The sequence below is a fragment of the Nicotiana tomentosiformis genome, chromosome 8 (assembly GCF_000390325.3).
Source record: "Nicotiana tomentosiformis chromosome 8, ASM39032v3, whole genome shotgun sequence".
NCBI classification, from domain to species: domain Eukaryota; kingdom Viridiplantae; phylum Streptophyta; class Magnoliopsida; order Solanales; family Solanaceae; genus Nicotiana; species Nicotiana tomentosiformis.
The window spans coordinates 62,276,876-62,299,953 of NC_090819.1; the positions used below are offsets into that span (position 1 = coordinate 62,276,876).

Below are 23,078 nucleotides of genomic sequence, written 5' to 3' on the forward strand. Positions count from 1 at the left end.
TTAGTGTGACAAAGACTTCAACCGTAGATCCTTCTTCATCTGTGCATTAAATTGAGCTTTGAAACATGACAAGTTTAGGTAGTTCGCCGAAGCACGAACATTATACATTCAATGCGATTGCTAGCATTATTCTTCAGCCAATGACAAACATACATTTAAAATATATACATAGAAGCTGATACAATGCTACAATTACACTAACCTTATACAGTGGGGTGACCGAAAAATGCATGCTTGTGCTGAAAAACCCATTCAAACAGATCAGTGCTGATGGTTTCAGCATAGAAGCTGCAACTTTGCTCCACGCTCAATCCTGTCAAGTACCATAACTCGAATATTTCCATGAGCCGTTCTTCAAGCGTGAGTGCACTTCTAGCAAGGATCAATCAAGTTTTCATGCCTCTTTCATTAGCTGCTGCCACCAAGAAACGTGAAAACTCTTCTTCTCAACACCTGAGCTAAATCTATGATTTCGGATTCCCTAATCTGCCGAGTCATGCTAACATCCTGCCACAAGAACTTGCGCTTACTGGATACTCTGCTTGTTATATCAACAGTCAAAGTTGCTTTCTCTCGACTGTTTGTTAATGCCCGCAGAACATGACTGGAGTACTTGGGATGTGAGACTAGTCTATTCAAGAGTATGAGTACCTCTCGCATCAGCAAGGTCCTGCCAAATAGGAACATATAGAAAAGAAGATTGGGAACATGAAATAAATAAATCAAATTTAAAATATATTTGGAATCTGCAAGGTCTTTCCGGAAAATGAAAGAAACAGACAAAACAAAAACTACTAATAATGAGAAACTCCATGAATTCAGGTGGACTCCACACACAGGAAGGTGGATGGGAAGAAATATTCAGCTATATAGAGTATACATCAATGCAGCTACGAGTAGAGTGTGAAAAGCAACTCCATTTCATGCATGTTTTTAAGACTAAAATACACCTCAAACACACATTTAAATGCCCAAAGATACCTCTCTTTGAATACTTCAGCCTGCTGAGCAGTATCCGATTCTTCTAGATCCAAATCGCGAACGAAGCTTTGCAAAATAATTGCAAATAAATCCTTTCCTTTTGGAAGCCTATAATTTAACAGAATCTCAACACCACATTTTCCTGATGATGCTAAGAAAGCTAGCAAAATTATAGTGTGCCTCCGAAGCTGTAGTTCCTGAAAAATTAGAGAATCAAGGGTAACAGAAAGCAGAAAGGGGCAAATTCCACTCTTGGAAAATTCAAGATAGAATACGATAGCAATAATGCAGATCAATTTTAAGACCAAATTAATACGTAAAAAGCACTCCATACAAATAATCTTGTCCAACAAAGAAATGAATTCAGAAATGGCTAAAAATGCACTGGCAGGAACTAGACACGCGCCATAAAGCTGACAACTTCTATCAGTTGGCGAGTGGACTCCTATGGGGATGAGTGACTTATCTTGAGAAAAATCTATCTCTTCTTAGTCTTGAAGATCATGTTTCCATTAATGTGGCAGATGATGCATGACATGAACAAGTATTTTGTAGTACTGCTTCTTCCTGACTCACAAAGTTCCTAAACCATGGTGGAGATTAAAAATCTTAGCTTGTTCCCTCTTATTCGTCTGCGGAGAAATGAGCACCCCAGTAGACCTGAAATGACAGGAGAACCAGCAGGATTGTGGTTTTCAACTGCTACATATCAGACTATGTTACGAGATTTTTGACCTAGAAGCACCCCTGTTGAGTGTGTACGGCATGGATTGTTCATGCGTATTCTTTAATTATTCTAATAAAATCAGCACCTACCGAACCGGATACCTACACCCGCATCGAAGACGTACCCGTAACTGAGTCTGCGTAATATAGATGTCAAATACTTAGAAATAATTTTATCCCAAAGCCGGAACTCTGACACAAACAAATAGATATGATGAATCTATTTTAGACAGCTTGATATGGATTGGTTTACGGGGATGATGATCAACTAGAAGTTGTCAATAGGCTGAATACACATGCGGCCCCTTAAACTTGCCCAATTTTTCATTGTTTCTAAACTAAGGATTATACCTATTTAACACTTGAACCCGAACCAAACTTTCTCTATTGAACACATTCGACAATACTTGACAAACTACTGTGCGTGAATATTACTCGCCGTTGATGTGGAAAATGAAACCAATTAGAAAACGACACGCCATCAAAAAAGCCAAAATGGTTTTTTATAAGAAAATAATTGTTGACCGAAAAGAAAGATGTCCTGTAAAGCTCCATTATTTCCGATTTGTTATCACTTATCTCTTACTTTGTTGCATTTGTTCTTTCTTGTCAAAAACCAGATCCATGGAGCAGATCATTTTCTTTTGAAAAGCAGTTGTGACAACAAAAAATCAGATTTGGCTTGAAAAAAAGGCCAACATCTGTAAAAGCATGGCCAGACAAAGAAGAGGAAGCAAAAAAATGGCAAAAAGAAGAAACTGAAAATGTCGCCGGCAATACTTGGATGGTGGAGTCTATTTGACGAGCTATAATCTTGGTGGTCCTATGAGTCATTGTTGAGATGAAGAGTTGGGGTCGGTTCCGGGGTGTTGCTTTGTGGTTTGTTTGAAAATTGAATTGGCAGTAGTGGTTTTTTATTTTTTTACTTCTTTTTCTTGTGAAAGTTTATTGTCGGCAAATTTTGTATATTCCGGCAAAAGCATTGGTAGAGCTTGACGTATTGCAATTCCACGCACTAAATATTGAGTAGAAAGCACAGCATCTGCCATGTCAATGGTGTAAGTAGAGACAGTAGAAGACTTCTCTACTTTAGACTTTTTAGATTCATTGAGATGGGTGTACTTTGATAGGAAGGCTTGGAGGGCGAGCATTAGGGTCGTATGAGGTAGTTGAGCGTTTTTCTACTCCGTTGTGGGTGTTAGGCTAGTTTGTTAGTGTCTTGCTTTAGTTTGATAGTGGTACTTGTTGTGTTTGTACTATTTTTATGCTCCGGTTTCCTAGTACCTTTCCATTGTTCATATTGCCTTTTCCATTTATTTTTCTGAATTTTAGGTCGTTAGTACTATCTTCCTGACCTATGTTGTTACTGTTCCATGCCTCTTTTTCATCTCCTTGTGCCGAGGGTCTTTCGGAAACAGTCTCTCATACTCCCAAGGTAGGGGTTAGGTCTGCGTACACACTATCCTCCCCAGACCCCATGTGTGGGATTATACTGAGTTGTTATTGTTGTTGAGATGGGTGTACGTAATTGCTATATGGTGATTTCTGTACTGTTGGAAAGTTGTTTTTGCAGTACCATCTTCGTACTTGCCTTAATAATATTTACTTAAGGGGCTGCATATGTATTCAGCCTTTTCAATATATCCTCTGATCACATAGGTCAACCTACAAGCCTCTTTATTTGGCATATTCAAGTTGTACTCGAGCCTAGATCAAACAAACACATAACGACACCAACCTATCCCTATTTCTTTGGTTGTTTTAAATTTAAACACACTTGTTACTAATTCTAGACATTGCCAAGCACCAAAGGAACTTTGCTTCCCTATTTGCTCTTTTAGCCAAAGTTTCTTATTGTACAAAGACCACTTCGTAAAATAAAAAGGAAAGTGAATCTCCAAACTCCTTTAATTAACATAGCCTTAATAATATTTACTTAAGGGGCTGCATATGTATTCAGTCTTTTCAATATATCCTCTGATCACATAGGTCAACCTACAAAGCATGGACGCCGCCTCTTTATTTAGCATATTCAAGTTGTACTCGAGCCTAGATCAAACAAACACATAACGACACCAACCTATCCCTATTTCTTTGGTTGTTTTAAATTTAAACACACATGTTACTAATTCTAGACATTGCCAAGCACAAAAGGAACTTTGCTTCCCTATTTGCTCTTTTAGCCAAAGTTTCTTATTGTACAAAGCAAAATAATAATAATAATAATAATAATAATAATAATAATAATAATAAGACCATTTCGTAAAATAAAAAGGAAAGTGAATCTCCAAACTCCTTTAATTAACAACAACAACAACCCAGTAAAATTCCACTAATGGGGTTTGGGGAGGGTAGCGTGTACGCAGACCTGAGTAGAGAGGCTGTTTCCGAAAGACCCTCGGCTCAAAAAAATAAAAAGACAAAATGACAAAAAGGAGACAATATTAGTATCACAACAACAATCATAGGATAAATAAGAACACCATGAAATCCAGAAGAAAGATGCAAAGCAAAGGGAGACAATATTAGTAAATATTAGTATCACCACAACAATCATAAGAAAAATAGGAACACCATGAAATCTAGAAGAAAGATGCAAAGCAAAAGCGATAGCTAGTAAATAGGACATGCACTGAAAAGCGAAATAGTAAGCCACAACATTGCCACTAGCTATCTTGGACAAAAACCCTACATGGCTAGTCCCACAATGGTACGAAGTAAGGCACGACTCAACTACCTCCTAACCTACAACCCTAATACTCGACCTCCACATCTTCTTATCAAGTGTCATGTCCTCGGAAATCTGGAGCCTCGCCATATCCTGCTTGATCACCTCTCCCCAATACTTCTTAGGCCACCCTCTACCTCTTCTCGTGCCATCCACAACCAGCTGCTCACACCTCCGTACCGGAGCATCTGGGCTTCTCCTCTGAACATGTCCGAACCATCTAAGCCTCGCTTCCCGCATCTTGTCATCAATGGGAGCCACATGCACCTTCTCCCGAATATCATCATTCCTAATCTTATCTATCCTAGTGTGCCCGCACATCCACCGCAACATCCTCATTTCTGCTACTTTCATCTTCTGGATATGTGAGTTCTTAACGGGCCAACACTCAGCCCCATACATCATGGCCGGTCTAACCACCGCTTTATAAAACTTACCTTTGAGTATCGGTGGCACTCTTTTGTCACACAGGACTCCAGATGCTAACCTCCACTTCATCCATGCTACCCCAATACGATGTGTGACATCCTCGTCGATCTCCCCTCCCCCTTGGATAACCGAACCAAGGTACTTGAAGCTGCCTCTACTCGGGATGACCTGCGAATCAAGCCTCACATCCACGCGCTCTTCCCCTGGCTCAGCGCTGAACTTACACTCCAGGTATTCCGTCTTCGTCCTGCTCAGCTTGAAACCCTTAGACTCAAGAGCCTGTCTCCAAACCTCCAGCCTCTCGTTAACACCGGCTCGCGACTCATCAATCAGAACTATGTCATCGGCGAATAACATGCACCATGGCACATCCCCTTGAATATGGTGTGTTAACGCATCCATCACCAGGGTGAATAAGAACGGACTGAGCGCAGAACCTTGGTGTAACCCCATTACAACCGGAAAATGCTCAGAGTCGCTTCCTACTGTCCTAACCCGAGTCTTAGCCCCATCATACATGTCCTTAATCGCCATAATGTAGGGAACCGACACACCTTTTGCCTTCAGGCATCTCCAGAGAATTTCTCTAGGAACCTTGTTATACGCTTTCTCTAGGTCAATAAACACCATGTGCAGATATTCTCTAGGTCAATAAACTCCTTTAATTAACATAGCCCTAAAACCAAAAGGATACTCAATATTTGAAGTAAATATCATGTGAATTACGTTCAAAAACCATTTTAAATTTCAAACTTTGACATAAGGAATATGGTTTTAAGTTTGTAGTTCAGATTAATGACTTGTTTTCAAATTTGAATTCTAACTTCCTATTTGGGATCACTATCATATACTCTCTCCATTCAAAAAAGAGTGAACTTATTTCTTTTTTAGTCCGTTTCAAATAGAATATGAACCTTTTCTAAATTTGAAAACAATGTAACTTTAAACTTCCCATTTTACCCTTAATGGGATAATTTATAGCCACACAAATATCTAATGATTGTTTTAGACCACAAGTTTCAAAAGACTTTCATTCTTTCTTAAACTTCGTGCTCAGTCAAATAGGTTCAACCGAGGGAGTATAGTAATAACCTACCCTTAAAAATTAATCGATTTGCTTTTTGTATTATTGCTTAGTATTGTCTTCTTTAAGACAATGCTCGTTGCTTTGAAGTGCATGCCATAGCAACAGGATGCCTACATTTAAGCTATTAATGAGTGAAAAGACCAACTTTGGCTTCATTTAGCTTCCAAGGTTTAAGCTGCCTCAAGTAGGCCTTTAATAACACTAATATTTTTTTGATAACCGAGAAATATGTTGAGGACCAACGGAGCCAGGTTCTAAACTCAGATGATAAATGGGCTCACCCCTCTATCCTTCTCCACTTTCTAAACTCGGATGATAATGGGCTTGCCCCTCTACCCTTCTCCACTTAAATACCACATGTTTGTGTGCAGCAGGGTTCAAACCCTTGATGTGCGATTAACTCATACATCACATGTTGCGCTCTCACCACTATACCAAAATCATGGGGGTTTTGGTTTATAACACTAATAATTTTAGTGTTCTATTTGTGCTGTGTCACACTAGAATTTCAGAATCTTTTTGCCCCTATCTCTATTAGATCGCCCAACATCATAATCGATGCAAACACCAGTAATCTATCTCATAAGTCAACTCGTTTTATTTTTTATTTCTCACGTCAAATTGGTTTCAGGATCTCAAGGGTACTCTGTGGAACCTTAACAACAACTATAAAAATCTGATAGAGAAACTACTATTATAAAAATTTAGATGTGCGTATGTGGTGGCATACGCACATTCTAATCAAAAGAATGCATCTCAGAATACAACTGCCTGAAGCAAACAAAACAGTTGGGTCAAGCTGGCTAGAAGGGGAAAAAAAGCAATATTTGCTTATATGAAAGCAAAAGGAGATTATCTAACAATACGAAATAAGGAATGGGCAGAAGATAGGATAATTAAAGCTAAAATATATTAAACATACCTCAGCATTACTTCCAGTGCAGGTGATACATTCTGCCAAACTCTCCAAGATCACACTGACTACGGGAAAGGTTGAAGTATCCTTGGAATTGGTATCAACCATGCCACCCCCATCTCCCTCCACGAGACAGCTGCAGAATGAGGCCATTACTCTTGGGCCTTTATTTATTGAATAGTATAGTCAGGAAAACCATTACACAAAGCAAAAACAAACTGATAGTGATTTGGAGATGGATTTGATCTCAGCAATATCCTTTACATCTTCAAAATATATCGTACTGTAGACAGCAATCTACCACAACTACCACTGTGGTGCATGGTCATACAATAAAATTTAATTTGGTATTCTTCCTTCCATAATAAACTTGGAGAAGGTGCATGATTTTTTAACTTAAACATAAAAAATGTATTGGTATTTTTGTCCATAAGATGGTATAGGCACTCCTGGAAGAGAAAAAATTATATAAATAACAAGACGTGGTAGCCAAGCAGTAAAAGCTACTTTTTACACATAGAGGTACAGTAAGCTAGTCTAAGAAGAATTTCCAGAAGTCAGATAACATCAAATTGATATATAATCATGTGACCCAACACGTGACCAAACAGATATGTCCACTCACAATTTAGTAGCATATGAAGAAGATGCACAGCTTTCTTCTTTACATGCACGTGAGCTCCCTTCTTCAATAGTTTTGAAATACTTTGGAACGGTATATCTGTCCCATACCTATATAAAGGAGGATATTGATTAAGCATATTACAGAGCTCCAAAAATATGCCTAAATTAATGAGAAAGCGGTGTTGAACTTACTTTTCCCTCTCCAAGTACGCATTACTTCTTGCAACAATGAGATTCATGACTGAAACTGCCTGGAGTCTTACATGTTCTACCTCATGAATCATGATAATTTCGCACATTAATTCAAAAAGAGGAAAATAGTTGAAATGAGAAGATATCAAACAGCTAGATCCACAATTGGTGAATCCTATCCTGGCATAAGTATCAACAGTATCCAATCTCGGGCCATCAGCATGATCTTGATCAAATATTTTCTCATCATGGACATGGGGCAGTCCTCTAGTTCCAGGATATCCATATTCGTACAGATCTGACGCATTATCCCAACAAGAAGGTCCCTCCATCACAATGTTGTCCCTGGTACAGTACACTGGAAAGATCAAATCAAAGCATATAAGGAAAATTTCTGGATCAGAAGATAGGGACCATTTTTTCTCCTTTTCCTTTTCTTTATTTTCTTTCTGGTTACAGAAGCAAGGGTTTTAACCCAACAAGGGATTTATCAGCTAGCACTAGCAAGAGAATAACAAAATGCCTTAAGAAGATTCATCATGAAATTAGAAGGAACAGAAGACTGAAGAGAATGGTTTGCATGATAGTCAGTAGCTTCTAACTCTTGTTTCCCATTTTTTCTTGAACTTCCTCATGAATCCAGACAAATGCAAGCTTCTTGCACGAGCGGTATAGTTTAACAGTTGCCAAACGCCCAAACCCAGGTTAAATCAAATGTTTCTTTTATCTTATTTTGATCGTTAAATCAAATGATTCTTCTGCAGAGATGCTAAAAGAACCCACGATAATAGCTCAAAAACAGAATGGAGGCAGCAGAGCATGCATTTAAGAGCGAATACATACCTTTTACCAAATTTTCTTTCCATACTGAAAGTGAAATTCAAAACCTCTAGCAGTATATGCAAAGACCTATGAATTATAGCAACCTGCATGGGATGAATAATGTTATGAAGCTATTGACAATTAACTTCTATAGAAGGATATAAAATTGAAGGCTTCACGAATTCCCTTTTACTTCAACATAACATGCAGTACTAATTCAAAAGAATTATTAAAAATAAAATAAAATATATTCTTTTAGTACTTTTATTAAGGGAAAACGTTGGTAATTAATGCATACTTATATTTATATATTTCCCTTATTCTTAGAGTTTTTGCTGTTTGCATAGTTCTACGATCCTTGGCCAATAACTCACCTCGCATCCTTGTGATTTCTATGGTAGTTCTTGCTTGCCACAATTCACTTGTTATCTGGGAATTTGGGTGATTTTGGGAAGGGCTTGAACCTCGATTCTTGATCATCACTGTTATTTAACTTATATATGGGTGGGGTGAGAATCGTCATGGTGGGTTGGACCTCATGAGTGAATCAAAAATTGGATTTACGTTGGATCTTACTCAAATCACCATATCTATCCTCCTGAGGGGGAGTTTGGTGAGGATTCTGCCATAGATGTTCAGTTGCATATAGAAAAGGGGTATAAAAAACATTAGGACCTAAGTGGTAGAACAAAGAAGGTAAAATCCCATGGAGCAGCCTGTCCAGTGATGCAAAACCGCTGTAAGTGTGAAAGGCACATTTCCATGATGAAACATGGGTCCAACAAGGATGTTCATATCTTTCCACGTGAAAGAGGAAAGGGGAGTAGGCATAATACTGGAAAGTACGGACTCGGGGTTTATCCCTCAATCAAAGACTACTTGAAAGTTACAATAGATTCCACTCTCAGTTAGTAAGCTAAGGATCAGATCACTTGCTATTAAGATTTTCAGAAATAATCACAAAACTCTCACCAATTAAGTAAGCTTTTTCATTTTTAAGTTCATAAGGTGACTGTATAAATTACTTAATGATTCTCAAAATCATTATGAAACTTTTGGCCTAAATCAGTAATTCCTAAATCCAAAATTTCATGACAGTGCTTAGTAAGATGCCAGTTTTCTCAAATTTCTCCTTTTCTTTCAAGATATATGAGATGGCAACAGCTTCACAGACCTGTGAATTACTCAACAAGTTTTATCATGTGTATTGCAACCACTATTATTAATCAAGACACTTAACTGAGAGAAATGGCAATTGCCATAAAAAAGTGTTTGATGAAGTACTGCCAAAAGTTTTACATGTTTAGAAATGTAAATTCCCACATTAGCAACTAAAACAGAAGGAAAAATGACAAATATATAAGCTTACAATCTCACATTTTTAAGTCTGCAAAGACCAACCAATGCTTCTAACAAATCTTCCAATCTCACCATTTCATCATTAATCTACAAGACACAAATAAAGCTACAAATAATGAGAGTTCAGCCCTACTAAGACAATAAGGTAAGTAAGTCATGCAGAGTATTTGCATAATAAGTAACATGGTGTAGATTGAGTGTAGGAAAAGGCTTATCTCAGTTTATTGTAATTTCTTGGAGTTTATGCAAACTTTGCAAAAAGTAGAACATAATGGAAGCAAAAGATTCATATAGGCAATACTAACTAGTGTGGATTAAGGCATAGTCAGGTTGGTACGCTGTTAGTCCAGCGTTTACTAAGAGTCCTTCTAGCTGTTTATAGATTTGTATGTCAGTGAGGGGAAGCTTGAATAGTCACTAATCTAGAACTGGTGAATATGACTTGACAGCTCATCCAGGTCCAATTTACTGAACTTCATATTTCAAATATAAACATTTTAACTCATTTAGTCGCTTATATTTTAGCTTTATTATATTAGAGAAACACTTGATAGAAAGCATTCTTAATAATTACTACTATATTAGAAACACTTGCTAGCTAATGAAGTGATTGATTCGAGAAGAAAGTGAGCGAACCTAGGATTTGTGCAAATTGGATCTTGAGAAGGCCTATGATCATGTTAATTGGGAGTTCCTTGATTTCATTATGTTGAAGATGGGATTTGGTGCAAGATGGCGGAAATGGATCAAGTTTTTCATATCAAGTTATCAACCGCCAGATTTTTTGTCCTTGTGAGTGGCAATTCATGTGGTTTCTTCAGTAGCTCAAGAGGAACGAGACAGGGCAACCCGCTATCTCCTATGTTGTTAATTTAGTGATGGAAGAGTTGAGTAGGATGAGTGGTGACCGGGGATTACTTAAGGGGATTTTTCGCAGTGATTGGCGGACAAGGTACTGTGAGGGTGTCTCATCTTTTGTTGCGGCTAAAACTTTAGTGTTTTGTGATGCTGACAACGCCCAATTGTCTTACTTTACACAAGTGTTGACATGTGTGAGAATGCACGGGAGAAAAATCTATTTTATTAACAATGATATAGTGAGCCCTATATTTTTTTTTTTTTTGATTTGCACCGGGTGTCCAAGTCTCTTTGAGACCCGACTAATCCCGGGGGTGCACAGGCCCTCGGCAAGGAGTTTCCCGCAAGTGCACCACGGTTAATTCAGGTTTTACCCAGTCCGATGGCCCTCAGAAATTGTTTGCACCCACTGGGTTTCGAACTTGAGACCTTGAAAGGGAGCAAACCCCAAGGCTCAAGTCAATTGCCACCAGGCCAACCCCTGAGGGTTATAGTGAGCCCTATATATAATACATATTCTACTCCTACTACATATGGGACTAGGACATATTCTACTTTTATTACTTATAGGACTAAGACATATTCTACTCCTACTACATATGGGACTAGGACTAATTACACAGAACTATCTAACAACATGGCTGCCTAAAGGTCAACCTCAGAAAGTTCGAGATTATCCATGTCGGCAAGATGGAGAATATAAAGGCTCTAGCACAAGTGTGAATTTGCAAAATTGCGGCTCTTCCTACAACTTATATGGGTCTACCGCTAGGAGCATCTAATAATGACCAAGTATCTTGGAACTCGGTGACAGAGAGGGTAGAAAAGAGGCTCGCAGATTGGCAAAAAAGGTACTTATCCAAAAGGGGAAAGGAAATGTTAATTAAGAGTACAATATCAAGCATTCCCACATGTTTCATGTCTTTGCTACATGCTCCAATTAGCGTTACAGGGAAGTTGGAAAAACTTCAATGGGACTCTCTATGGGATGGTCCAAGCGGAGAGAGGAAGTTTCAATTAGGTTAATTGGGAGACTATCAACAACAACAACAACGACAAACCCAGTCTAATCCCACAAGTGGGGTCTGGGGAGGGTAGAGTGTATGCATACCTTACTCCTACCTAGTGAAGATAGAGAGACTGTTTTCGATAGACCATCGACTCAAAGACAGAAGGAAAAAAAATAGTAATAATAAACGGTAACAACAAGATAAGATGATAAGATAACCGAAACTAAAGAAACAACATGTAATAACAAATTTCTAAGAATAGGAAAACAAAAACAATACTAATACTACTGGTATGGTAAAAAGCTATGCTTGGTTATTTACTACCCTTCTACCTTAATTCTTGACCTCCACACCCTCCAATCCAGGGTCATGTCCTCAATAAGCTGAAGTTGCGCCATATCCTGCCTAATCACCTCTCCCCAATACGTATTTGGCCTACCTCTACCTCTACTTCTCCTCAGGCCCATCATGGCCAATCTCTCACACCTTCTCACTGGGGCATCTGCACATCTCCTCCTCACATGCCCTTTCCATCTCAGCCTCGCTTCCCGCATCTTGTCCACCACGGATGCCACTCCCAACTTGTCCCGAATATCTTCATTCTTAATCTTGTATCTCCTGGTATGCCCACACATCCATCTCAACATTCTCATTTTTGCTACTCACATCTTCTAGAAATGAGAGTTTTTGACTGGCCAACACTCCGCCCCATACAACATTGTCGGTCTAATCACCACTCTGTAGAACTTACAAGTCTAGGCGGCACATTCTTGTCACACAAAACACCAGATGCAAGCCTCCATTACATCTATTCCGCACCAATACGATGTGTGTCATCATCATCAATCTCCCCAATACCTTGAATTACTAACACCAGATACTTGAAACTTCCTCTCGTTGGGATGACTTGTGTATCAAGCCCAGTGTTGTAAATAGCGAGCGCTACGTTGCTAATAGCGTGTGGCGAAGCGGCGCGAGGCAGTAGCGCTATTTTGGTCTGTTGCGGTGCGATTCTGAAAAAGCGTACACCCCTGCCTGTGTAGCGAGAGGCGCTGCGAGGCGAGAGGCATAGCGTAGCAACGCTATTTGGAGAAAAAGAAGAAAAAGGCAGCGACAGTGTAAAATACAAATATTAGGACTTGGGTTTTAACTTCTTCTCCTTCAGCGAATACAACTAAGCAACTTCAAAAATTAGGGCTTGGGATTCATCTTCTCCATAATCAAACATCAGCACAGTAAACCAGGTATGTTACTTTCTTTTCTTTTCTTCTTCTTCTTCTTCTTCTTCTTCTTCTTTTTTCCTTCGACAGTCGACACTTCGATTCGACCATTGTTGTCATCTTCTTTTTTCTTTTTCTTTTTCTTCTTCTTTCTTCTTTTCAATGATCAACTCCTTCTTTCTTTCTTCCTTTTTCTTCTTCTTCTTCTTCTTCTTCTTGTCTTATTTTTTGTGCTCTGTTTTTCGAGCAGAGGCAGAGCAGAGCAGGGGCTTTTTCTTTCTTTCTTCCCTTCCTCTTTCTTCTTCCCTTATTTTTTTTTTTGGGTCTGTTTTTCGACAGCAGAGGCAGTAGCAGTAGTCTCTTTTTAGGCTCTGTTTTTTTTTGCCATATTTTTTCAATTATAAACTTATAGTCTTATAGAGTAAAATTAATTGCATATTGATTTGATGATTTTTTTTCTATAAAACAGCATTGAAACGGCGTCATCCGATAGTAATAAACGAAATGATATAGCTTGGAATTATGCTATAAAAGGCTCATCAAGATCCGCAAGTAAATGTGTGTTTTGTGAAAAAACATATCATGGTGGAATAACTCGTCACAAGCAACATTTGATAGGTGGATTTAAAAATGTAGTACAATGTCCTCTTTGTCCGCCCGAGGTTAGGGAGTAAGTAAAAGCATTTGTTGATAAGAAAAATGTGACAAAAACTCAAATGGATTATGAAGCATCGGTGAATCTAATTGATGAAGATGATGAAATGGATGAAGATGATCAAATGGGACCTCCCCCCAAAAAATAAAACTCAAAAGATATCTTCAAATAGTTCTAGTGGGTCATCCACGGCACGTACTGTGACAAAAGGTCCTCTCAATCTTTATTTCTCGGCAAAACAACAAGAAAAGGGAAAAGGTGATTCTAGTTCAGGTTTAGAAGCCAAGAAGATTTTGAGGGATCGCGCCGTAAGTGCCTTTGCAGCATTGATGTACGATGCAGGGCTTCCTTTCAACTGTGTTAACTACAAAACTTTTGATAAATTCATTGAGGTCGTAGGACAATATGGCCCAGGAATGAAGCCTCCTAGCTATCATGAAGTTAGAGCAACTCATCTTAAAAAAGAGGTGAAGAAGATAGACAAAATTATTGAGGAGCATAAAGTGGAATGGAACAAGTTTGGATGTTCCATTATGATGGATAAATGGACAGCGCGGAATGGGAAAATGATCATAAATGTGTTGGTGAACTCTCCAAAAGGGAGTGTTTTTCTTGAATCTTACGATGCTAGCAACTCTTCTACGGATGGAAGCAAAATGTACAGCTTGTTTAGAAAGACTATTGATAAAATTGAAAAGGAAAATGTTGTACAAGCTGTTACCGATAATGCTAGTGAGAATGTTAGTGCGGGTAAGATGATGGAAGCTATGTATCCACACATTTATTGGACTCCATGTGTTGCCCATTGTATCAACTTGATGCTTGGTGACATATTCAAGGAAAACCCATATGCTTCAGGTAACTTTAATATAGTTATCTTTAAAGCTTTAACTTTATTTATAGTTTTATACTTATGTCCTATTAATTATTAACTATAAAATTGTTATTGTTACTTTTATAGTTTTCACTAAGGCCGTCAAGATATATTCTTACATTAATCAGAGGCCGTTGTTGTTGAATTTGATGAGGAAATTCACAAATGAAAGAAATTTGGTGAGACCGGCCAAGACTAGATTTGCAACGGCTTTCTTAACTTTGTATAGTTTTTACTTGCAAAAGAAAAACTTGAGAAAGCTAGTTCTTTCAAATGAATGGAAAGATAATAGATATGCAAAGGAAGCTGCGGGGAAAGAAGTTGCCAAAGTTCTTATTTCTCCATCATTCTGGAATGACGTTGTTCGGGCTCTTAAAGTTGGTGGTCCTTTGATTAGGGTTCTTCGTATGGTGGATGGGGAGAGAAAACCATCAATGGGCTATCTTTATGAAGCTATGGATAGAGCCAAAGAGACTATTGAAGCGTCATTTGAGGGAGATGTTAGGAAATATGAGAAAGTTTTTGAGATTATTGATAGCAGGTGGTCGAATCAACTCCATCGACCTTTGCATGCAGCAGGCCATCTTCTGAACCCAGGATTATTTTACAAGAACACTAGAGATGACGCTTTGGATTCAGAGGTTTGGGTTGGATACCATCAATGTCTTGAGAAGTTGGTCCCTGATTCAGCGATGGTAGATCAAATAGGGGAGGAGTTTGGTAGGTACTCACAAGCAGATGGCCTTTTTGGTTTACAGGCGGCCATTAGAGCCAGACACATAAGGTCGCCAAGTAACTAACTTTAATATAGATATCCTTATAGCTTTAATTTAATTTATTTGCTTTATACTTAATAACTTTTAAAATATTTTTCTATAGATGAATGGTGGATGCAATTTGGACATCAAACTCCAAACTTGCAAAAGTTTGCCATCAAAATACTAAGCCTAACTTGTAGTGCATCCGGATGCGAGAGAAATTGGAGCGTAATTGAGCATGTAAGAAGCAGACTTATTATATTAAAATATTCTATATTGTATTATTATTAGTATCTATTAATTAATCTAAACAATTTATGCGCAGATTCACTCCAAGAAAAGGAATAGCTTGAGTTATCGCGTCTCAATGATCTAGTGTATATTAAATACAATAGAACATTGAGGCGACGTTATGAAGCTCGCGATACCATTGATCCAATTTTGTTGGATAACATTGACGAGGCAAATGAATGGTTAACTGGAGCCCCCCAAAATCATGAAGAAGAACAAGTGTATGTAAGAGATGATCTTGATTGGGGTACTGTTTCTATGGCGGCCGGAGTTAAGGAGAATATCTATGGTCTTAGAGGGAGTTCTTCAAGTTCAAATTACAAGGGAAAAGGAGCAGCAAGTTCAAGCCGGTCCCTAAATGATGAAGACTCCGAGGATGAAGAAGATGATAGCCAATATAATGCTAACATTCATGAAGTTCTAGAATTTGAAAATCTTGAAGGAGAATAGATGTTGCGTGTTTTACACTTTTAGACTTTAGTTTATGAATCTACTATGACTAACTATTGAGTTTAACTTTTGAATTGATATATATATATATATATATATATATATTTATTATTGTTATTGAGTTTTTAGTTTTATATATATATAATATTTTATGTTTTTGTATAAATTGTCGCTTCACATCAAAAAGGCGAGCGCTTCGCTGCGCGCCTCTCGCCTCAGTGAAGCGGACCCTCGTCGCTATTTGCCGCCGCACGCTATCCAAAACACTGATCAAGCCCCACGTTCATATCCGCTACATAGGTCACGTCGCAAATTGGGATACTGTCACTACACTAAAATGTTGTGGTGGGCTTGGGATAAAAGATTTAAGAGTTTTTAACAAGGCGTTATTAGGAAAGTGGCTATACAGATCTAGAGTGGAGGTAGATGCTCTTAGGAGGGGGTGATTGCAGAGAAGTATGGGGTTTTAGAAGGGGGTGGAGGACAAAAGATGTCTCACTCCCTACGGCTATGGGCTATAGGGAATATTTTAAAGGGGTGGGAAGAGTTAGATGGGAACATTTCATTCAGGGTGGGCAACGGGAGTAGGGTAACTTTTTTGGGACATTGGTGGTGACTGGTGCGGAACTTACACATCCAAAAATCACATGGCCGAACATGCATGGTATTTCATGTCAAAAGGAGATGCCAGTTCAATAACTATTGAGCCTACAATGGAGAGAAGTGCAGTGGGACTTGAGGTTTAGGAGGAACTTGCAAGATTGGGAGGTGAAAGAATTATTTTTGCTTGATTTGCTTCATAGTAAAAAACTTTCACAAGGTAGTCACGATGTATGGAGATAAGGGAAAGGGGAAACGACATCTTCTCTATTAAGTCCTATTACGAGAAGCTTCTGTTTAGGAAGGAGCTAGCATTTCCATATAATTCATTATGGATCACTAAGATACCAAGAAAAGTATATTTTATTTGACTAACTATGAGAGGGAAGATTTTGAGTGAAGAGGAAGATTACTTATATTAATTGGTGCTTCATGTGTAATGAATCATGGGAAGACATGAATCACCTCCTCTTACATTGTCGGTTAGCGTCTTATATTGTGGTGGGAAATTTTGAGGTGATTTGGACTTGAGTGGGTATTGTCATGCACTGTGAAAGAAACTATGCATGTATAGTTGCGCTTTCAGCAGACGGAAGAAAAGACATAGTGCATGGATGTCACTACTCTAGCACTAGTGTGGATTGAATGGAGAGAGAGAAATAGGAACGCTTTTGATGGTGATAAAATCCATGTTAGCATGCTTAACAAGGAGGATTCCAAATCAACATCATGGCGTTGGAGTGTTTTAAAAGATCAAGTTAGAAGATTGGTGGCTACATTTGTAATTAAGGATATTTGGGCTAGCTTTGTTATTTAACCCTACTTAATTTTCTCACTAGCTTCAGGGTATTTGGGTCATTGTTAGCTCAAATACCTACCTAGTATAAATAACTTCTTATTTCCATTTTTAGGGTAGATTGCTTGAGATGAATTGAGAGATTATTCACTTTGAACGTTGAAATCTCTTTATGTTAGGTTTAGTTTAATGTTAAGGTTTTACCTTGTATCTCTCTTTGAACCTCGCTTGGATGGATCCGATTGTGTGGATCCATGTATGAGTTCATGTCTCTTCTTCCTTGTATTGATTCTACTGATTAAATATTATTTTAATTGTTAGATTATCCCTTCTTTATTCTAAATCTCTCCCCCTCCCTTTCTAATTTTGGATCTATTTGCTATCTTTTCTTGATTGTTGTTTGTTTATCAATTTCTTGCTTCCGCGTATATTAGTTCGTATCAGATGAAGTAGAAAAAGATCTAGAACACTTGACGAGTAGCCTCTTTCCATTATTTATTTTTGGGGCACCACAAGGTTCCTATATGTTAAGATTGAAAGTCATTTGTAGAGAATCATGTCTTTTTATAAGGTTTTCTACTTTTTGGTATACTTCTTGTACACAAGCATAGTTTTTGCCCTTCTATTAATGAAATTTATTACTTTGTAAAAAAAGTTATACGATCAACAGTAATGCAAACTAAACATTATGTTGTAATCTTTAATAGACATTAATTTATATTTTTAACAAGTTTCAACTTAATTTCAACTTTATCAAGAAACCCTTTATTAGTTTTGACTCCTACACACGACACAACATAATAGTATCATTTAATTGCGTCCCTTAAGAGTTCAATTGCCTTTAATTTAGATAAATGCATGACTAAAGCAAGTGTCAAAAGTGTAGAATATGAGGTGAAGAGTTCAAGCAAGTGAAAATAGGAAAAATCAAAATTCCAATTACTTAACTTCCTTTTTCCTGGTTGAGTGGAAGGTAAACAGTAACTGGGTAACAGAGATAAGGAATACCAATTCATACAAAAACAATCTGAGACATTGAGACAGATCTATCGTTTGGTTAATGATTGTTAGCATGCACGCTTGAGAAGCAAAAATAATCAGAAGCAGGAACCTGAAGGTGAAGTACAGTCAAAGTGAAAAGAGATATCACTTAATGCATATACCTTGGTCAATATAGAGAAAAGATGAGACACTTTTGCACTCTCACCAGAATGAGTGTACTGCAGATTATCCTTCAAAGAAATATTTGACTCCAAACTTGTCCTTAAGGGAAAACTCACGTTCAGGTATCCAGAAAGGAAACGGAAATCAACTTCACATGTTGCATACAATTTCGAAATGAGAAGCCTTCCTAATCTTTGGCCACTAGACAAGTTCCATACATCCAACAACTTGTTTCTACGGCAAAAAGTAGCAGATAAATCGCTTTCCGCTGATAAGCTGATAGATTCATCATGCTTTTCAGTCTGGATCCCAACATCTTTAGAGGATATTGTACCTATGATTCAACAGGCAATGAAGAATGGTTGAGTTTTAAGAACAGGAAGGAACTAATTTTCAGGAACCATAACCAATGATTGATTTTGTTTCCACATCCCAATTTGAACTAACCGACTTTTGTGCTGGAGCTAACATGATCATTCGTAGAGCGTGCATTTTGGCATTCTAAGGATTTTCTTTGGTCTTGTTGGATGTTGACGCCCGAATCTGTATTTCTGCAAACATAGAGAAGACCATAATTTTACTGGCCATTCTTTGTCATAGCGGTTGAGGGAGTTTACTCCACAACACTAGGTCAAGAGTTCAAGGCTGGTAGGAAACGGAGCAAAAGAGAAGACCATAATTTTAAAATGAGATTAATCCCATTCACAGTGCAAAGAATCATAACAGTTAGAAAATATTCTCATTCCAGAAAAACATAGATGCAAAAAGCCAAATGTCAATAGATAAGGAAATTAGCAAACAAATATACAACTCAAAAGGAGGCATATCAGCAAAGACAAGAACTTCTTCAATGTTATGACGTCTTCAACTTTTACACACAGCAAGAAGCAAACTTCACTGAAACTCTTCTATTTTCCTTTTAGAGTCTAACTGAGAAGTTAAAAATTTCACCAAAAAGCATGAGAAAGAGCATGATGTTGCATCACAGAGTTCCCTGAACACGCAATATATGCATTTTTTCCCCAAAAATTTCAAAAGGACCAGTATAGTTGCAAAAGGTTTGGCACTCAAATCGTCAACTAGCAGTAGGTCGTACACATGTGAACATGGTTTGTTTAAAAAAAAAAAAGAATCTTTGTACCATTTGATCAAAAAATTCTTAGAGAAAGATGTTACTGATTCTGATAAATAAATTTGATATCTTTTCTTCCAAAACATTTGTAAAAGAAATTTAAAAATTTATGTATTCTGTTCTTCAAGATATATTGTACCCTTAATGTGTATATTTCTTATATTTTTTGCTTTTAACATCTTTATTATTACATTAAAATTTTGAGATAATACGTAAATTTCTGCCTTCTGAAATACATCCATGCATTATACTTCTTTGTCACGTACCCCATCAAATGTGGTAAAGAGATTGGAATATTGTCAAAACGATAAGAGGTTGTTTGCAGGACGAAAAGGGGAGAGGAAATGACAAATTTTCATTTTACAAAGCTAAAAAAGTTATTAAAAGTAACTTCTTTTGTAGTCTGAATTCACCTCCGTTTAGGTACTATGGCAGTAGTACAGATTAACTAGCTAAAGTCTAAGTAACATAGAAACAAAAAAGTTAACATAACTTGCAATGAAAATTAGACTAAAAGGATAGTTTTAAGCAATAGCATTATGAAAAATATAGGCTAAGAAGAACTTGTAAGATTTTTCATGTAATTTTCAAAGAAAAGGAATCTTGTTAACTCGAGTAATAAAAAATATGTCTACTTATTGCTTGTCAGATCAGGCTATCACCTTATTATCTTATGTGGTACACACATTAACCTCGAGGAATTATGGTCAGCTTTTTATTATGTGTCAGATACAGGTTTGCTCTAGAAGAAGAAGCACCGCATTCAAATTTTGCAACTAACTGTCAAACACAAATTCTACTAAGCACTTACACGTTCACACTCTTCGAAAGAGCAAGCTTGTGCTCCTTCTCTTTCTTCTCTTTTTCCTTTCTTAACTCAATGCACTCTTGCTCCTGAATGGGTGCAAAAGATCATTACCTACCGGGAATTTTCATCAGAAATGTATTTGAGCACAACCTAAATCATAAACCCACCACACATATGGCTTACCAGAAAATTCCGCTGTTTTGAAATTCGATCGAGCTCCTTCTGCAATTAAAAAAAACCAGAATAGCAATAAGACATTTAGCAAAATGACTACAGAACCAATCTATTCAAAGAACATTATAGAATACAAAAATGGACTGGCGAAAGAACATATTATAGTATTATGATATTATTATCTAACCTTCAAATTATCGATTTCTTCTTCTTTAGCAGTGTGGGACCCGCGAGGAGCGATAGTGACTCGGCCAGCGGCAGCGGAGAAAGTGTTGACATCGGAGGACTGATTGAAAACCTTGGAGAACTCTGGAACTCTCTGAGACAACTCTCGGGGAGGCGAATAGCTGACGTCGGCGAACACTGCCGTGTGCGGTTGCGGACCTAGCGGTTGTAGTTGCGGCGGCGGCGGCGGAAGAGGAGGTGGAGGTGGAAAATGTTGCCGAGTGGCGATGGATAAGGCAAGCTCTTCGGCTTGGACGAGCTTGTCGATCAAATCTGCGTCCCATTCATCGTCGAAACCCTCATTCGCCATTGTTTTCTGCTTCCAACTCAAAAGGTTTCTACTTTTTGACGGTGTATTATATTTTTCTTTTCTCTGTACTTCTACTTGATTTCTTAGTTTCGCGCGCTTCCCCCTCTTTTGCCAGGGTATTGTTCGACGAGAGGCAGTAAATTTGAGTGATATGCTAAAATGCTCCTTATATTTGTCGGCTGTTTCGTTTTTCACCCAAAAGCTTCGGTTCCGTTTTTTAACGACCCATTATTTCTTGGAAAAAGGGCCAAATATACCTCTCTATTTTGATATATTGTTCATATTTACCCTTCGTTATATTATCTGATTAAATCTGCCCTCACCGTTAGCAAAGTTTTCAAATTTATCCTCTAATCTAACGGAAAGCCCCAAAATCCCAAATTCCTTCTATTTACTATGATTTTTTCTCACAAATTACTTATCCCTACGTGTGCTCTACCAGAAAAGAAAATATCCTCTACAAGTTAATTTTTTGTTCCACTTGATTATTTTGAGCAGGAAGACTCAACAAACTCGCCACCTCCAGGCATGAGAACACTAGTAAATATTCCTTTGAAAGGATGTTCTGAAGCTGGACATAAATTTAAACAAATTATTTTATTTAGGATTTCTTAGACAATACTAAAGAATCATATGTCACAAATTTCATGCAAAAGTGCATGCGCAAGCAAAATTTGCATCAAATGACATCCAAATCTGAAAGGGAATGCATTTACATGGATACCTACGACCTTGTTATGCATGTAGTCCATAAAAATAGTAAATATTAGTAACAACTTCATAAGCGAATGCATTTCCACCACCTGAAGAATCAAATAAATCTCTTCCAAATTATCTATGGTATTTCACTCATCCTTATTCCGTTGGAAACATACCCATAAACTGTGAATTCTGCCTTTCATTTATGGTTTGAGCATAATCAAAGATAAGGGGAATAATTATGTTGTAACTCCACACTCCTATTTCTATAATATGGATATTTTTTCTTGTATGGTGGATCACACGAAAGAGATGACTGATTTGTGAGGAAGAATTGCAGTAAATAGAAGGGATTTGGGGCTTTCCGTTAGTTTAGAGGGTAAATTTGAAAACTTTGCTAACGGCGAGGATAGATTTGACATGATAGTATAACGCAGGATAAATGTGAATAATATATCAAAATAGAAGGGAATATTTGGCTCTTTTCCCTTATTTCTATTATTTGATGGGGTAAGTTTTGCTTGGCAATGGGTAACATTCGACTTCGCTTTTACTACTAAGATTTCATTTGATTGGTTAGCTAAAGAAAAATAATTCTCGTATAAGGTTTTGTATAAGTAATATAATGTTTCATTTATAATATTAAAACTATGTACAATTAAGTCAAAATTTGATTTTTTGGTATAGAACTTTATACAATTAATGCAATATTTGATTTTCGAATTACCAAAAAAATATTTAATTTTTTGTATCAACGTTAATTATTAATACTGATATAATTACGCAGAGGAACTACATGAATGTACCATATTTTGCAATACTTCGCAGCACTTTAGACATAGAATGTTATTTAACCATTTTTTTTGCCAACAAAAAGTGACCAATAACATACAACATATAAATTACCTAGGGAAAAATATTTTTTCTCGATGGATATGGCTGGACGTCGTTGAAATAATATAGACAAGACAATTAACAAAATTTGAGAAAGATTAGAGGTGATTTGAACTGGTTTAGAGTCAAAGTTTGTTATTAAAATCGAGTTTAAAAGTTTCTTTGTGACACATGTATCGCACACATAACCATACATGGATATACATAGATATATATGGGATACATAATGGATGCATATGGGATACATGGAAGATACATAGTTATATATGCAGAAACTTCATCTTCTTCCTTTAAAC

General features: G+C 37.4%; 1 protein-coding gene across 2 annotated transcripts; it reads right to left on the reverse strand.

Annotated features, from left to right (window-relative positions):
* Positions 1 to 21,300, reverse strand: LOC104103729 (protein SENSITIVE TO UV 2). 2 transcript variants are annotated; one of them, XM_070182379.1, is made up of 12 exons: positions 20,842 to 21,300; positions 20,664 to 20,702; positions 20,484 to 20,566; positions 18,988 to 19,091; positions 18,540 to 18,874; positions 9,883 to 9,951; positions 8,527 to 8,609; positions 7,684 to 8,028; positions 7,493 to 7,599; positions 6,874 to 7,031; positions 982 to 1,178; positions 1 to 670 (listed from the first exon to the last, which is right to left on the reverse strand). In XM_070182379.1, the coding sequence occupies exons 1-12, from the start codon at positions 21,187 to 21,189 to the stop codon at positions 409 to 411; spliced, it is 2,130 nt and encodes a 709-aa protein (XP_070038480.1). In that variant the 5' UTR covers positions 21,190 to 21,300; the 3' UTR covers positions 1 to 408. The 2 variants fall into 2 exon arrangements, with proteins under 2 accessions (XP_070038480.1, XP_070038481.1); XM_070182380.1 differs by lacking the exon at positions 9,883 to 9,951.
* Positions 21,301 to 23,078: the final 1,778 nt, after the last annotated feature.

Excerpts from the sequence above, each read along its gene's own strand:
- LOC104103729 (XM_070182379.1), bottom strand. The coding sequence starts at position 21,189 with ATGGCGAATGAGGGTTTCGACGATGAATGGGACGCAGATTTGATCGAC. Across the intron at positions 18,875-18,987 it reads TAGCTCCAGCACAAAAGTCG|GTACAATATCCTCTAAAGAT; the intron begins GTTAGTTCAAAT and ends GTTGAATCATAG. Across the intron at positions 8,610-9,882 it reads GTCTTTGCAGACTTAAAAAT|GTTGCTATAATTCATAGGTC; the intron begins GTGAGATTGTAA and ends CATCCCATGCAG.